The 17,389-nt window shown below is 50.3% G+C and overlaps 2 protein-coding genes across 2 annotated transcripts; both read right to left on the bottom strand.

The window, feature by feature from the left end:
• Positions 1-177: 177 nt before the first annotated feature.
• NAXE (NAD(P)HX epimerase) lies at positions 178-2,747 on the bottom strand. The gene is made up of 6 exons (XM_002760108.6): positions 2,509-2,747; positions 2,302-2,410; positions 2,036-2,146; positions 1,839-1,952; positions 920-1,067; positions 178-588 (listed from the first exon to the last, which is right to left on the bottom strand). Exons 1-6 carry the CDS (start codon positions 2,745-2,747, stop codon positions 386-388), a joined length of 924 nt encoding a protein of 307 aa, XP_002760154.3. The 3' UTR covers positions 178-385.
• A 7,584-nt stretch (positions 2,748-10,331) lies between these two features.
• Positions 10,332-17,242, bottom strand: TTC24 (tetratricopeptide repeat domain 24). Its single transcript, XM_035279708.3, is given in 11 exon segments — positions 10,332-11,281; positions 11,998-12,094; positions 12,217-12,300; positions 12,303-12,334; positions 12,939-13,049; positions 13,198-13,295; positions 14,621-14,719; positions 15,054-15,166; positions 15,331-15,459; positions 16,047-16,250; positions 16,417-17,242. Coding segments are annotated over 11 exon segments (1,788 nt in total). The 5' UTR covers positions 17,156-17,242; the 3' UTR covers positions 10,332-11,199.
• Positions 17,243-17,389: the final 147 nt, after the last annotated feature.

Here is a 17,389-nt window from a genome sequence, read left to right as displayed (position 1 = left end):
TGTTCCCAGCATGGGAAGGTCCTGAATACAAATTAGAAGATACTCCTTGGAGGCCTTTGAAGAAATTCCTTCTGTTAACCTCCTTGTAGTCTTGCTACTGATAAGTGGAAGTAGCTCCCTATCTGTTTCCCAAATGAATAAGAATTGTGTAAAGGACAGCACAACTCACTTGGCATCTGACAGTCAACTTTCATTGTTTCCAAATACCATAGCAATCTCTTGCCTGTTGTGTTACCCCTAGAGAGATGGCACCCAATCCCCAGGGTTGCTCTCTGACTTCCATCACTCACTGACCTTTATTGCCAGAGGAGCTCCCAGGACTCCACAGTTCCAGAAGAGAGGGGCTTCTAAGTCTTTATTGGGAAGAATACCCACCCACCTTCCCTCACTGCAGACGATAGACACACTCGGTGTCAGGGTAGGGTGGCAGGTTCAGCTGGTACTTCTTTTCCAGAGCAGGTGGCACAAAACGACCCCCCAGGTAATGGTAGCGACCAGTAAACTGGGCTGCGGATGTTTTGGGTGCCGTAAGGGAGATGAGCAAGTCTGGCTGGATCCCTGCAGGGTTTCCCTTCTCCACATCCCATCCTGAAAAAGGGTGGTATTCAGGAAGAGGCCAGATGTCCTGTCCCCTTCTACACCTTATTTTACCCTAGTCCCAGAGAAGTGGGAAGTCTTCTCAGTTCCCACCTAAGGAGCTCTCATCCTACAAGCTCCACGTACCCTTGGGCCGTGGTCTCTTCATGGGCCCAACATGTAAAGGGGACTTCTGAATGCCATTCCCCGTCTCTGATGGGGGTCCAGAAAGCTATGTTCTGCCCCTCTATACTCATATTATTTTAGACCTGTCTGGGCAAAAATCAGGAGGGTAGGGCCCCAATCTCCACTCATTCCCACCCCACCTCCTGGGTCCCAGCACCTGAGGGAATGTCGATGCTGGCAATGGGCACAGTGAGTCCCTTCAGGACACTCAGGATGCTGTGGAACGGTTCCCGAACATCACCTTTGAAGCTGAAGCCAAAGATGGCATCCACCACCAGCTCATACAGTTCATCAATCACCATGGGCTGTGGTGGATTAGAAAAAGGATGTCAGAGCCAGCAGCTGCACAAACAACCTTAACTGGAGAGGCTGTCCTCTGCACCTGCAGACCATTCACAGAGGCACAAGTATTGTATTCCATTAAGAGGGTAGCCTGAGGCCTAGAGAAAGTGTGAGTTGGTCACTGATTCAGGTCAAACTGAGTCCAGACAGTTTTTGTTCTGGGTGCCTGCCTGCCACTGGGGAGGCTACAGGGTGGGATAGCCTGAGATGGCGTCAAGAGAGCCAGATGCTGGTTTTAGCTCTGCCATGATCCAATTCAGTGACTAGGCAAACCACTTCTCTGTGCCTCAGTATCTTCATCTGTAAAATGGGTTAAGGAAAAAAAATTACTCAATTTCCCATCCCTTAATCTATGCATCTGCAGAAAGAGTTTCAGATAGGGCAGTCACTCCAGCCTCTGAGGGGCAGATCATGTGTTGACTGCATGCTAGGGCAAGGGGATCTGACTAGAGTGGAAGGAGGGACCAGAGAGATGAAAGGGGAAGGAAGCTTTAGAGAAGGTGTTGTGGTTCTGTGATACTAAGCAGTGAGTTTGTGGGGGGGGAGGGGAAGGTGTGGGAGACTCATGGAGCACACTTTGTGAAGAAGAAGGCTCTTACACACTTATTCAAATAGCATCCATTAGGCATCTTCTGTACCAGGCACTAAAATGAGCTCAGCCTGGAAACCTGAAGGAAGGGCAGAGCACAGTCAGTGGTTAATGGGAGATGAGGTATTAAACTGTAGCCACCTACCTCTGAGGGCATCTCCCCAAGGAAAGGGATGTCCATTTTCTGACACTGGGTCACCAACGCAGTGAAGAGAGGCTTGTTAGGCCTTTTGGGGTAATAGATGGTTGGCTGGTAGCCCTAGGAAGAAAGGAAAATGGGAATTCGAACCCAGATCCCAGAGCCCTCACACCCTCCCCGACAGCCCAGCCTGGCATACTCACAAAGAGTTTGAGGTGTCGAGCACAGACCAGACCATCTCCTCCATTATTCCCCGGGCCACAGATGACCAGGACAGTAGGGGGGCTCCTGGACATGGACGTGGGGGGATATGCCTGAAGGCAGAGTCAAGGGTGGTTCAGCGGGGTTTCAGGCAGTAACAGACCAGACTGGCCCAGCTGTCTCTCCCACCGCTTTGTGCCTAGGCCCGGGGGCTGGGACAGTGACTCCTGCCTGGATGCTCCCAAAGGTCTAGAGCTGTGCCACTGACCTTGGCGATGGCTGTGGCACAGCTCAGCCCGGCCAGCTCCATAAGTTGGTCCACGCTGAACTGGTACTCGTTAAATAGCTCCTGGTCCACGGCCTGGGCCTCCTCCTGGCTGAGGAAAACCCGCGGACTGAGTCCCGCCCCTCGTGTTCTCCGTCGCACAGGTGGCCAAGCAGTTCCAGGTCCCGCCCACCCGAGACCCGCGCCTACCTCAGGTACTTCACCGCCGTGCTAGCCATGACCTCTGAGTTCCAGCGGACACCCGAGTTCTGCCGCTGCGGTCCCCACCAGGTCGGTCCCGAGCGGCAGGCGCTGGTCTGGGTTGTGATTCGCTGCAGGCGCGAGCCCGCAACCAGCAGCCCGAGCCCTAGCAACGCTCGCAGCCCAGACATCCAAATCACAGGGTTCGCGCCCCCAGCCCGGCCCGGCGCGGTCCAACGCCGGCGCATGCGCGGCGCTCGCCCCGCCCCCGGAGTGGCCGGGCCAGCACGCACGGGTTCCGGAAGCAGCTCCGGGCTAGAGGGTCCGGGCTCTAGCAGCGCTTGGATCGGAGAACCGTTCCCACCTGGGTCAGCTTGCCTTACAGCCGGGATCTCAGGTCACCTCGGGAGCGTTTACAGATTGCCACACATTTCCAGATGCGCTGAAATGCCTTGCTCCCAGCCGCCCTTTGATAATAAGTGCTGGTTTTGTAACTCTGAGAAAGCCGTGTGGCGTAGCGGTTAGCCTCGATTCCTGCCCCACTGCTTAGTGGCCGAGTGAATGTGGACACTGTTGGTTTCAGTGTCTCGCGTATGCAACAGGAAACAAGTACATACTTCGCAGATGCTAATGCCTGCAAAGCCGTCGCAGAGGGCGTGGTACCTGGTACAGAAAGCTACTGTCTTATTGACACCACCGAGCGTTCTGTGTAACTTAGACCCCCCTCCACTACATTAGCTTCCCCTGCCTCTGTTTTACCAGGATATCACGCAGTACTTCCCTAGTCATATTTACCTCCTTTACCGAGATAATAGCTACGGAAATAGAAAATTACAAACCTAAAGTAGGTTGGGGAAGCTATGGTTTAAAATGTAATTGAAACCATAGGCTCCAGGTCACGACGCTGTTACATTACAATTCTTGGGAGGAGAAGTAGAGTTTATCTGAGAGGTTTTGAGAATGCAAACATACTTATGCATGGTTAGGGGGAAAGGTTGGAGAATAACGAACCAGTTACCATTAAGGCCCTAAGATAAAGATAATTATCCAGCCCGCTATGGACTCAATGCTTGTGTCCCCTTCCCCCCTCCCAAATTCATATGTTGAAGCCCTAACCCCCAATGTGATGGTATTTGGAGACAGGGTAGTTGGGAGGTGATTAGCATTGGTTGGGGTATAAGGGGTAGGCCCTGGTCTGGTAGCATTAGTGCCCTTATAAGACTTTCTTCTCTCCCCGCCCCTCCTCTCTGTCACCATACTGGAACCCTGATCTGACTTCCAGTCCCCAGAACTGTGAGAAAATTAATTTGTTGTTTGGGCATCCAGTCTATGATGTTTCATCTTTTTTTTCTTTCTTTTTTTTTTTTTTTTTTTTTGTGCTGTCACCAATGACATTTTATTATGACAGCCCAAGCTAAGACACAGGTAAAGGGAAGGTCTTTTTTGTTTCTTAGACTGTCAGATTGCCACACATTTTTGTTTGTTTGTTGCTCTGTCACTCAGGCTGCAGTGCAGCCACCTGATCCCAGCCTGGACCTCTGGGATCAAGTGATCTCCAGCCTCAGCCTCCCCAGTAACTGGAACTACAGGCACGCACCACCACACCAAACTAATTTTCATATTTTTTTGTAGAAATGAGGTCTCAGCAGGGCGAGGTGGCTCATGCCTATAGTCCCAGCACTTTGGGAGGCCAAGGTGAGTGGATCACTTGAGGTCAGGAGTTCAAGACCAGCCTGGCCAACATGCTGAAATACCACTGTAGGGTCCAGCCCTACAGTGTTCTGTGAGCTGCTCCTGGCTGGTGCGGAGACGAGAAATTGTAGAAATAAAAGACACAAACTCTATTTTCTCTATCCACAGAGATAGAGAAAATAGAGTTTGGACCCAGGGATCCACTGCTACCCAAATCTCGGAGACCAGCAGTGGTCCCAAAGGCTGGGACACTCTCACTTTTATTGAGATGCAAATCTGGGGGCAGGGTAGGTAGGGCATGGCCTTGGTGGTCGGTGATGGGGGCAGTGATAGGGTCAAGTACATCATGTGTCATTCAGGTAGGGGCTCAGGAATTTCTGGCACCCGAATTGAGGTAAGGAGCATAATGCATCAGCACTTTTCCCATACTTATCAAGAAAGAACTAAAACATTAAGATTTATATTACTATTACTGATTATCTTTTCTAAGACAAAAGGAACCAGGTGCAGAAGTAGAACCTAAGAGTAGACATGGAACATGACCACTGAAGCACAGCATCACATAGAAACAGTTAAGCCCCCGGATGTCTGCGGGCCAACCTGACAGTCGTCAGGCCTATGGCAAGAGCTTGGAGCAGCGAGTTTTCTGCAAACTTCCCCAGGAAGGAGATGTCTCGGCCATTTTGGACATCTTCTTCCCTAGCTGGCTAAACAGCAGGCCCTTTCACAGCACTGGCACTGCCACACAGCTGAGGTGCCCTCCAGCAGCCTTAGTGTCGTCCATTTCACAAAGTCACCCCAGGTTCACACTTCCGACCTGAGAGGCATGAGTAAAAGAATTAAGATCACGTATGAATAACTAAGATCACATGTGAATAACTAATAACTACTTCAGTTATATTTCTAGTTACTTTCTTCTTCATTATTTATATGGAAATAGGCTGAGGCCTTTTGCTCCTGCCTCAGCGCTTATGGGCTTCTTCCCTACATGCCACCTCTACTAAAAATATAAAAATTTTTATGGTTGCAGGCACCTGTAGTCCCAGCTACTCAGGAGGCTGATGCAGGAGAATCACTTGAATCCGGGAGATGGACATTGCAGTTAGCTGAGATTGCACAAGTGCACTCCAGCCTGGGTGACAGAGCAAGACTCTGTCTAAAAAAAAAAAAAAAGAAGAAGAAGAAGAAGAAACAAGGTCTCACTGTGTTGCCCAGGCTAGTCCTTGGTGGTAGGGCTCCTGGGCTCAAACTATCCTCTTGCCTCAGCCTCCCAAACTGCTGGATTACAGGCATGAGCCATGACACCCAGCCAAGGTCTTCTTTTTATGCTACATTAATTCTTATTCTGTATCATGAAATGCATTTCTGGTTAGTTCACAGCAAAAAGCAAGAACTCCCCCTGCTTTAATCTTCTGATAGCCTCCTTTTTAATTATAAGAGCTTTATTATCTCCAATGGGATGTACCCTATGTGCTCTTGGCCTCAAGCTATGCTTGTTTTATATGTTTGTTGTGGGAAACTGAATTGGTCAGACTGTGATTATGGTGGGAAATTAAGTTCACTAAACTAATGTACATACCCATGTACAATAGGATAATGTTATCTAAAACCTCATTAACTTTAACTTCTAACTTCACAATATAAGTGGCTTCACTTTTACCTGTTATTTGAGACTCCCAATGGGTCTGAGAAAATAACTTTGGCGATTCAGAAAATTCATTTCTAAAACACAATGTGAAGTGTTTCTTTGACACTGATAACGTTTTTAAGCACTTATATGTGCCAGATGCTAACATCAATCGTTTCATTTAATTCTCACGGCAATGCTACTGTTATTCCCATTTTACAGATGAGACAACTGAAACTTCGTATTGAATGACATGCCCAGTGGTACAGCGATAGCTCTTGATGGAGTTGGGATCCAAGCAGCCTGACTTAGGGTCTGCATTGAAGCATTATTCTGCACTGAACTGCTTCAACAAATGCAGAAATATAATGTAAATCAAGTGTTGTCACTGATGACTTCATTCTGATGAGCTGTAACTCTAAAATAACAAAACAAAAGTTTTTATATAACTCTAAATAACACCACACACCCCCAGAATTTATAAAACAACTAAATAGGGATCGTGAAAAAAACAAACCCGGAAGGCGGTACCCAGGAGAGAATCCATCTTGTTCCTGCCATTCAGACTTTGGAGTTTTCTTTGGAAATGCTTTCAAAACCAATTCAGGAAGGACATGTGGATTGAGCACCTGCTGAGTTCCAGATGCTTTGCATATATTATCTAATTTAATCCCATCAATCCTGTTATATATTTTAATCCTCATGTTACAGATGAGAAAATTGAGTAGCAAAGGTATGACTTCATTTTCCTAAGATATGTTAGCTGTCAGGTGGTAGAGCCAGTGATGGTTGATAGCGGGTTGGCCTGACCCAAGAGCAATATTCCTGTGGGCCAGGTGCTGCTTGCTATTGGCCCCTCATAACCCATTCGCCTTTCTTCCTTAGGTAACAGATCCCTGACTTTTATCCCACCATGTGGCTGCCCAGCTAAACGCTACATTTCCCTTGCAGCAGCTAGACATGGCCATGTAACTAAATTCTGACCAGTGTGACGTTGCAGATGTATGTGATTCCCAGGTCGTACCCTTTAGGAAAATGTTTCCTCCCACTTTCTCTTTTCCTCTTACTGACTGGAATGAAGGTTTGATGCTGGAGCTAAAGCATCTAAAGCAGCCATTTAAGACCATGAGACGGAAATCTTGTGTTAAGAATGGCAGAGCATCCCGTCTAGATATCCAAGCTCCATGGAGCTACCATATCAGCCCTCGGCTGCTTAGATGAGAAGGAAAGTTCTCTCTGTTTAAACGCACTGTTATTTTGGCCTTTGTTATGGCTGGTGAACCTACATCCTAATCAAAACATTTTGACCTGAGAAGATAATAAGCTCCATTTAGATGAGGAAGATTATCAGTTGTGTCTCTACCACCTGGTATCTTGCCTAGCGCATAGTAGGTCCCCTACAAATATTTTAACGAATCCTCAAGATGTCCTTGTGATGTAGTTGGCAATAGAGTAGAAGCCCTTGAAGAATGGTAGAATATGCCACCTCAAAATATGCCATTTTGGCATAACAATTATTTGAGATAAAGGCATTTGAAAAACAATAAGTAGGCTGGGTGCAATGGCTCAGGCCTGTAATCCCAGCACTTCAGGAGGCTAAGGCAGGCAGATCACTTGAGGTCAGGAGTTTGAGACCAGCCTGACTAACATGGTGAAACCTTGTCCCTACTAAAAATACAAAAATTAGCTGGGCATGGTGGTGAGCACCTGTAATCCCAGCTACTTGGGAGGCGGAGGCAGGAGAATTGTTTGAACCCAGGAGACAGAGGTTGCAGTGAGCAGAGATTGTGCCACTGCATTTCAGCCTGGATGACACAGCCAGATTCCATCTCAAAAAAAAAAGAAAAAGAAAAACAGTATAACAAGAGTGCTATAATCTCCCCCTTTCTTCTTGAAAGCAGGAAACAAAATTCCCACGTGAACAATGCCTTCCTCCAGGAGGAAAGAAGCATTCTCATCACCAGAGACAGGGAGTTGAAGCCAAGAGAAGTCTGTACAAACACACCTTGTTAAAATATCTCTTATCTTCCTTTAGCCTCCCCATATATTTTATTTTAATTATTTTTTTTGGAGACAGTCTCACTCTGTCACCCAGGTTGAAGTGCAATGGCATGATCTTGGCTCGCGGCAACCTCTGCCTCCTGGGTTCAAGCGATTCTCCTGCCTCAGCCTCCCTAGTAGCTGGGTCCACAGGTGTGTGCCACCACACCTGGCTAATTTTTGTACTTTTTGTAGAGACTGGGTCTCACCATGTTGCCCAGGTTGGTCTCAAACTCCTGGGCTCAATCGATCCACCCGCCTTAGCCTCCCAAAGTGCTAGGATTACAGGCGTGAGCCCCTGAGCCCGGCCTCCCCATATATTTTAGCTGCTTTTCCACAGTTGCCTCTTTGTTCAACCTAGTATAAAACATTTAGGTTTTGTCTTTGGGTCTTCATTGCTTTATGAGGGCTCCTGTGTCACATAAAATTTATATTAAGTAAATCTGTATGCTTTTCTCTTGTTAATCTGTTTTATTTCCATTTAATTCTCTGTCCCAGCCAGAGACCCTAAGAGAGTGGCGGTAAAGTTTTGCCTTCCCTACATTCTCTTATCTGACATGATCAGGAGTGGATTATTTTATTTCGGCTTTAAAATATACATTAATTTTCCATCTGTCAAAATGTGGCCAGGGTCTTTTCTGTGAGGATGGGGCCAGTGATTGGAGTTCCTCATCTTCTTTCTGGTATAAACCTCCCCAGTTATATATCACTGCAATTTCCAGTTTGCTTCCTTAAAGCAAAACTTAAAAATTAATGGCATATTTGAAGCAATCTTGAGTGCAGATTACATTTTTATGATTATTCCCTCAATTTGTAATAATCTTGTTGCTCACATCTAATTCCATAGCAGCTTTGATCTTTTCTTTTGAGACACAGTCTCACTCTGTCACCCAAGCTGGAATGTACAGGCATGATCTCAGCTCACTGCAACCTCTGCCTCCTGGATTCAAGTGAATTCTCCTGCTTCAGCCTCCTGAGTAGCTGAGATTACAGGCACACACCACCATACCAGCTAATTTTTTGTATTTTTAATAGAGATGGAGTTTCATTATGTTGGCCAGGCTGGTCTTGAACTCCTGGCCTCAAGTGATCCATCCACCTTGGCCTCCCTGAGTGCTGGGATTACAGGCATAAGCTACCATGCCCAGCCCACAGCAGTTTTTTGTTTGTTTGTTTGTTTTTTTAATGCTTCAGTTCCAATGCATACAGCAGCTTTTTAAGTAACTCTCAGAAACTGGGCACAGTGGCTGATGCCTGTAAACCCAGCACTTTGGGAGGCTGAGGTGGGCAGATCAACTGAGGCCAGGAGGTTGAGATCAGCCTGGCCAATATGGGGAAACCCGGTCTCTACTAAAAATACAAAAATTAGCCGGGTGTGGTGGCATGCACCTGTAATCCCAGCTGTTCGAGAGGCTGAGGCAGGAGAATCACTTAAACCGGAGAGGCGGAGGTTGCAGTGAGCTGAGATCGTGCCACTGCACTCCAGCATGGGCAACAGAGCAAGATTCCGTCTCAAATAAATAAATAAATAAACAAATAAATAAATAAAGTAACTCACAGGCTGGGGACCATGGCTCACACCTGTAATCCCAACATTTTGGGATGCTGAGGTGGGAAGATAGCTTGAGCCCTGAAGTTTGAGACCAGCCTAGGCAACATAGTGAGACCCTGGCTCTATACATTTTTTTTTTAATTAGCCTAGCATGGCTTTTTTAAATTGGCCTAGCACCTATCATCCTAGCAGGAGGCTGAGGTGGGAGGATCACCTGATCCCAGGGGTTGAGGCTGCAGTTAGATGTGATTGTGCCACTGCACGCCAGCCTGAGCAACAGAGCGAGACCCTGTCTCAATAAATAAATAAATAAACTCCCTTATTTCTCCATCACTGGAATAAAAGGAATAAAAGTGATAAAGAAAAAATAATTTACCTTAGTTGAGTCTTCTAAGGATCCAACTTAGTTTTTATAGAAACTGTTTGTTTTCCCACTCTTAGTTCATCAATTTATTTTATTTTATTTTTTTTCAAGAAAAAAATATATTCTTGGCCCGGCGCGGTGGCTCACACCTATAATCCCAGCACTTTGGGAGGCCGAGGCAGGTGGATCACGAGGTCAAGAGATCGAGACCATCCTGGTCAACATGGTGAAACCCCGTCTCTACTAAAAATACAAAAATCATCTGGGCATGGTGGCGCGTGCCTGTAATCCCAGCTACTCGGGAGGCTGAGGCAGGAGAATTGCCTGAACCCAGGAAGGCGGAGGTTGTGGTGAGCTGAGATCGTGCCATTGCACTCCAGTCTGGGTAACAACAGTGAAACTCCGTCTGAAAAAAAAAGATATTCTTTTACATTGAGATGGAGATCTCACTATGTTGCCCAGGGTGGTCTCAAACTCCTGGGCTCAAGCAATCCTCCTACCCTGGCCTCCCAAAGTTCTAGGATTACAGGGGTGAGTCACCCTGCCTGGCCTGTTCATCAATGTATATAGAATTTAATTAAATTACAAATCACAACAACACATAAAACGGGCATAAACACACTTGGTATTAAATCACAACTGACTGAGTAAGCGAGGGCTCAGCTGCGGAGGTGGAACTGCACAGCATTCTAGAAAGTGCTCACTGCCTAGGTTTGAGTCCCAGCTTCTCTACGTACTAGTTATGTGTCCTGGGAATGCAGACTACTGACACATTGTGCCCTCTTTTCCTCATTTGCAAAAGGGGATGATAATAGCACGTCATAGATTTGTTGTGAGGATTAGAGGAGAATACACTTGTGAAGCCCCTAGAATAGGGTGGGGCATGAGCTAAGTGCTCGGGAAACAGTACATCACATCACTGTTCCTGTGGCTTCTAGAAGGAACTGTCCTACAGGCTACAGACTACAGTCCAGGCCTGCGTCCAGCATCCCCCGTGTTTCACAGAGGAAGTGGGGTGCATCGGTTGGGTAAGGTGTATCTTCTGTAGTATTATATGCTCATTTTCCATATGCAAAAATGAAGGTCTGGAGACCGTCAGTGACTCCAAAGCTACTTGACCACGAAGTCAGTTTCTGGAACTGCCAGGTCCCTAGCATTCATGAGATTTGGGTCCACAACAACAAATGGAATTCGCCATTCATTTTCCTTTTTTCTTTTACCTACGGAGTCCAAAAATCCCAAACAGAGCCTCTCAGGGCTGAGCCAGCAAAGCCCTTGGCCAGGCTCCTCAGGAGTCCGCTGGATGCATTGTTTCACATCCCTGCGGGGTTGAGCAACTGGGAAGAGGCTTGGTCCCCAGGACCCCCTAGTGTGTGTGTGGTGGTCAGGTGCTGCAGAGATGAAGGCTGTGGCCACAGGGGGAGGTCACAGGATGGTGCAGATGCCTGACTCCGTGGGTCTCCTCTGGTGGCTCCTGCTGAGGCTTTCTGTAAGCCACGTGGATGACCTGAAGGAGACAGGGAGGGGCTTGCCTGGGGGTGACTGGGGAGACAGCAGGAGGCAGCCTGCCCTGGCTTCAGCTTTCCTCTGCCCTATTTGGCCCTTACCTCTGCTGGTGGGCTCCAGAGGAGGGAGTCGGCTTAAGCTTCATATCCCCCCATTCTGCAGCACCCTGTCTTTCACTGGGGCCTACCATCGGGCCATTCGGGAAGCAGGGCATAGAGCTGGCTGAGGGTTGTTCGCATTGCCAATGGCAAAGACAAAGTGGGGCTCAGGGTCCTATATTCCCAAGCATGAGATCCCCACTTCCCCCAACTCCAACAGTGGTCACGTTCCTTTAAAATCATCCCAAGGCAGCCGGGCGTGGTGGCTCATGCCTATAATCCCTATAATCCCAGCACTTTAGGAGGCTGAGGTGGGTGGATCATGAGGTCAGGAGTTCAAGACCAGCCTGATGAACATGGTGAAACCCCATCTCTACTAAAAATACAAAAATTAGCTGGGTGTGGTGGTGGGCACTTGTAACCCAGCTACTCAGGAGGCTGAGACAGGAGAATTACTTGAACCCAGGAGATAGAAGTTGCAGTGAGCCAGGATCGCACCACTGCACTCCAGCCTGGGCGACAGAGCTAGACACCATCTCAAAAAAAAAAAAAATCCCAAGTCACATCTTCTACTTTCTTTGCTATTCTCCAGGCCTCCTTCTCTCCCCTAAGGACCCACCTATTGGCTTGAGGGCCATTGGGTACCAGGAAGCTAGGGTTCTCCACTCTGGGAGGGCCTGGACCCACAAATGGAAGATGGGCCCTGGGTCCTGGACCTAGATGGAGAAGGACAGACACATTCATCACAGGCCTCTGTGCACCTGGTGCAAGAACTGCCATGGTGGAAAAAAAGCTCTGGGAGAAGAACCAGGAGTTGGGGCGGTGTCAGGGGATGCACTGCTCGTTATACATGAGGCTTTGCCAAGGACTGTCCCTCTACAGGGCGTGTGCTTGGTGAACACGGGGCACGTAGAAGCTAACGGTGGGAATGATTCACTGTGCCTGGAAGGAAACAACTGAGAAGGAGACATAGGGAATTCAGGTCAGCTCAACAAGTCGTTCACAGGAACTCTGCTCCCGGAGTTGCAAGTTTTTGTGGGAAAGAGACTAGTGAGTAGCAGGTGGAGTAAGAACAGCACCTGAGCCATGTTGGGCATGTAGTAGGCTTTCAACAAAACCTTGGTGCTCCAAGATGCAAAGTTCTAGAAGTTAGGAAAACCACGAGAGCAGTTCTGGAAAGGTTCAGGGAAGATGGTCCAGGGCCTTGAGAGACAAGCAGAGAGCCGGGCGCGGTGGCTCACGCCTGTAATCCCAGCACTTTGGGAGGCCGAGGCGGGTGGATCACAAGGTCAAGAGATGGAGACCATCCTGGTCAACATGGTGAAACCCCGTCTCTACTAAAAAAAAGAAAAAAAAAAATACAAGAGAGACAAGCGGAAATCAGGGGAGGGCTGTTTGGGAGTTGTGATCTGGGACAGTCAGGGTCAGGGGTGGTGCCAGGCCTCAGAGAAAAGACAACAGGAAGCGGGGGGATGGTGGGATGGGCTTAAGAAGCAGGTGGGGATGAGAGTGCCACGCTTGCAGTTAGGAGAGGCACTGCCAGGAATAGCCTGCTTCAGCTCATGCTCCAATCTCCCCGGCCCAGCCCTCATGGGAATGTTTGCCAACCTCTCCTCTTTTTTCTCCTGGTGGCCCTCTTCAAACTCTTCATCTTCCCATCCACTGGAAGATCTGTAGGGGCAGGGAACCAGGGCACAGCTGGGCAGAGCGACACCAGTCCCCTCCTCCCTGGGGGTACCCATGGGGTCCTACCCCACTGCGAAGCACCCAACACCCTGCAGAGGCTGCACGCATCCTTGCTGTACCGCCCCACGCTCACCTGTGCTGGGCACCTGCTGCGCTGCTTCCTGTCTTTGCTGAGGTCGCCTCCACTTGGCTGGCCCCACCTGGAGCCTGGGGTCTTCCCGGAGCTGAGATCTGGGAATGAAAGTGAGTAAAGGGAATAGGTCTGAAAAAAAAGGCCATCTCAGCTATGTGGTTGCTCCCTCCAGAGACTTATGTGATAGAGACAATTCGGGCTGTGCCACTTGTCTCTGAGAATAAAATTCTGGAGTGAGGCTCTTTGTTCTATTAAGGTCCCTGCTAGTAACGCTCAAGCTTGGATTCAGACTTAGGGACTAGCAGACCTGGCCAGAGTCTGGCGACCACACCATCCCATCTGGGGACTCACATGGGAAAGTCACAGAAAGTTGGTGGCAGACATTGGCTAGGACCCAGGTAATCTGACCCCTCAATCCAATCCTCTGCCTATAGCAGGCTAATTTAATTTTGCTTGCACATTTTAAATATGGTGACTTTAAATATGGTCTTTAAAATGCAAGGGCATAAAACCTATTAAATACATAAAATATTACAGTATAATTTCAATTCCTGGAGTGGGAAAAGGTGTTCTGGGGTTGTCTCAAAATGTGAAAGAGGGGCCGGGCGCGGTGGCTCATGCCTATGATCCCAGCACTTTGGGAGGCTGAGGCGGGTGGATCACGAGGTCAAGAGATCGAGACCATTCTGGTCAACAAGGTGAAACCCAGTCTCTACTAAAAATACAAAAATTAGCTGGGCACGGTGGTGCGCGCCTGTAGTCCCAGCTACTCGGGAGGCTGAGGCAGGAGAATTGCTCGAACCCAGAAGGCGGAGGTTGCGGTAAGCCGAGATCGCGCCATTGCACTCCAGCCTGGGTAACAAGAGCGAAACTCCGTCTCAAAAAAAAAAATAAACAAAAATAAAGATAAAAATAAATGTGGAGGACGCGGTTGGAGAGACAACGAATTGTTTAAAGAGACCTGGAGGTAGAAACAGGTTAAAGCAGAGACCGGGAAGGAGGAACACGGTGGAGACCCACAGAGAAATGACCCCAGAGACCTAAAGACGGCAGAGAGGGACTTTCCTGGAGCACATCTCCATCATGTGGCCATTTAGGGAACTGCAGTCAAGAACGTTAATCACCTACACATCACACAGGAAGCTTAGGATCCTTGATGGCAACCCCTAGCCTTCACCCAAAAGGCTTGTTACCGCTCAGCCAAAGCCCTGGAACAGCCCTTGTGTTGAAGACGTGCCACAACCCCCCACCCACGTCCCACCCCTGGAAAGTGATACATCCCATGCACAGGCTCAGGGCGGATGAACACAGATGAGCGGCCAAGCGCGCAGCATCCCAGGGAACATCGGCTCTGCTCGCCACCAACCTCTTCTCTGGGTAACCTCTCTCCACCCCCATCTCCTTGTCTCAGGTGTCATCTCACCAGGGTGTGAGTCTGGACCAGCCCCACCTGGGCCAAGTGCGTCCTCACGGCGTCTGCCAGCTTGGCCACCAGCCGTTCTCGCACAGAATCTGGCTCCTTCTGGGAAGAGGGTGGATAATAGGGTAATGGGGAATGCCTGGATTTTGTGGTCCTCTGGGGGCTGGGGAAGAAGGAAACAGGAAAAGGAGGAGGGAGGGAGGCTTTGTTGCCCCTCTTCCACCCATCCCCATGCCTTTCCCAGGATTCTGCCACCACCTGCCCAGAACTGTGGACAGTGATGGATTCTTTCTCACAATAGTATCCCAAGGCCTAGCACACTGTGTCCAGTGCATGTTTGATGATTGAATGAGTGGTGGTAGAAGACAAGGAGTGAAGGCAGGAATGTCAGCCAGGGATAGCAGGGGAGAGGTGGAATCGGAATGGAGGATCTCACCTGACACTGGGCCAGTGCTTTCTTATAGTACTTCACGGCCTGGTCATACTGTCCCAGCCTGGCTGCAGCAGCCCCCAGACCCTCACAGGCCTGCCACTGTCCTTTCATGTCCCCTGAGAAAGACAGCCTGGAAGGTCTTTTCATGGTTCCCTACCCCACTGACCTGCCCCCCAGAGGCACTCACTACCCTCATTTCCCCCCATCTACCTCCCCACCGGCCCCTAGGACCCTCAGCCTTCCCCACTGCCCCAGTCACATCCCACCCCCTCACCCTTACCTGAGTCGCGGGCAGCCTGCAGGGCATGCAGGTAGTTGTCTCTGGCGGCCTTGTGGTCCCCCAGCTGGCTCAATGCAAATGCCAGGCTGCCAAAGCTCCGGCCCTGCTCCCACCGCTGCCCCACAGAGCCTGATGACAGAGCCCACCCCGTCCTCAGAGGGGACTCTGGCTGTTGGGACATCAGGACCCCAGCCCCCAGCAACCAAGACAGAGCTCCCAGGAGGCCCGGTGCCCAGCCCCAGCACACCTCCAGATGTACCCAAGAGGCCTGAGCCCTCCACACTGGGTTCTGGTCTGAGCACCTCCACCTGGCTCGTTTGAGTCAGGCAACAACCTGAGATGCAGGCAAGGCAGGTGTTAATGGTCCTGTTTCTGTAAGTGTGGAAACTGAGGCTCGGAGAGTGAAAGTGATTCCTGAATGTCACACAGTCAGCGGAGAGGCTGGACTCCGCTTCAGGCCTCCTCTCCCAGCCAATACCCTTCCCCTGCCCACTGCTGCCTTCTCAAACCTGAGGCCTTGGTCTCTGGGCCCACAACCCTCTGTCCTGTCTGGCTGTCCTATCTCCTGCACTCCCAGCTCTCCCCCACTGTTTCTGGGCTTTCAGGCTCCATGAGTGTTCCCAAAGGGCCATCCACCCTTAAGCCTTGGGGCCCCTGCTGGAACTACTTCCTAAGGTCTTGGTCCCAGTTCCATTCCCTGGCCCCGGGGAACCCACCGTGCAGGTCAGCAGCCTTCTGGTGAAATTCCTGAGCTTCCTGATAGTTGCCAAGGGCGTTGTGGGCCATCCCGAGGTTTCTTAGCACTGTGGCCTGCTCTCCTGGCACCGAGCACAGGGGCAGGGCCTGCAGGAAGGCCTCCACAGCCAGCGGGAACAGCTGGAGCTTGTAGTAGCCCAGGCCTAGATCATTATAGAGGTGCCCTAGAGGGCATAGCCAGGGTCACTGGTAGCCGGACCAGATACAAATAAGCCTGTACTGGTCCAGCCCTTCTCCACTCCTCCAGGGCCCCCCTCAACCCAGCCCTCAGAGTATCGCCAGGCTCTGGGTCTCCCCAGATCCCACACCCTCCCTGCCTGAAGGTCTCACCCAGCAGTGTCTTCTCAGTGCTCGTCTCTGCAAGCCTCCGGCTTTTCTCCAGCATCTGCACAACTTCCCCTACCCCGTGCCGCCCACTCTTCAGCATACATCCTGCCGCAGCCCCCAGTGCCAGGGCTGCAGCCCGCGGCTGCCTCTCTTGGACATAGGCCTGGCTTGCTTCCTGCAGGCAGTGGGCTGCTAGCTCAGGCTGTCCCAGAGCCTGGTAGCAGGCTCCCATTTTTGCCCAGGCTTCTCCCTGGTCACCCTGTGGCTGGTAGTGGCCCACGGCCCTGTGGTACCAGGCCAAAGCTTGAGGCAGCTCACCGAGGGCGTGGTAGGCCAAGGCCACATTGAAACACTGGTCGCCATGGCGCCTGCCCTGTGCCTCCTCTTCAGGCTGAGCCTGTAGGAGCAGCTCGAGGCCTCTGGCTGGGTCCCCCATCTCCACATAGGCAGCCCCCAGGTTGAAGGCACAGGCCTGGAGCACAGGGGTGTCCCTGGTTCGTGGGGCCTTGGAGGCCAGAAGGAAGGCCTTCTGGAAGTTGGTCAAGGCCTCGTGGTTCCGGCCAGCCTGAAGGGCGCCATGGCCGGCCCTGGTGAGGGCTTGGATTCTGGCTTCTTGCTGCAGCCACTTTCTTTTCTTCTTTTTCTTATTGGAGCTTGAGGGCTCAGGCTCAGGCCTCTGGGACACATCCTCAGGGCTGGGGGAAGACATAGGGCTGACAAAGGGGAACAGAGGGGTCAGCATGTCAGCCTCGGCTTCCTCTAGAGCAGGACTTCCTTAGGGCAATTCAGCTCTACCCCTGCCCTAGCATGACCCTCAGGGTTTCAAGGATTTCTCTCTGACCACTCGCTTTGCTTCTTCTGTCCCACTGGGCACCATATCCACGCTCACTCCAATGTTCTGACTAATCCTAGTCCTCCTTCAAGACTCAACTCAAGTAACAGCTTCCTTCAGAACGCACCTTCTTCTCAACCAACT

The sequence above is a fragment of the Callithrix jacchus genome, chromosome 18 (assembly GCF_049354715.1).
Source record: "Callithrix jacchus isolate 240 chromosome 18, calJac240_pri, whole genome shotgun sequence".
In the NCBI taxonomy this organism is placed as follows: Eukaryota; Metazoa; Chordata; class Mammalia; order Primates; family Cebidae; genus Callithrix; species Callithrix jacchus.
This window is presented reverse-complemented; position numbering and strand designations above follow the sequence as displayed.

What these genes read in the sequence shown, in the direction of transcription:
- NAXE (XM_002760108.6), bottom strand. Translation starts at nt 2,747, where the DNA reads ATGCGCCGGCGTTGGACCGCGCCGGGCCGGGCTGGGGGCGCGAACCCT. An exon ending in TTGGGGAGATGCCCTCAGAG is followed by an intron (nt 1,068 to 1,838) that starts GTAGGTGGCTAC and finishes AATCCACCACAG; the next exon opens with CCCATGGTGATTGATGAACT. An exon ending in CAGCATCGACATTCCCTCAG is followed by an intron (nt 589 to 919) that starts GTGCTGGGACCC and finishes ACCCTTTTTCAG; the next exon opens with GATGGGATGTGGAGAAGGGA.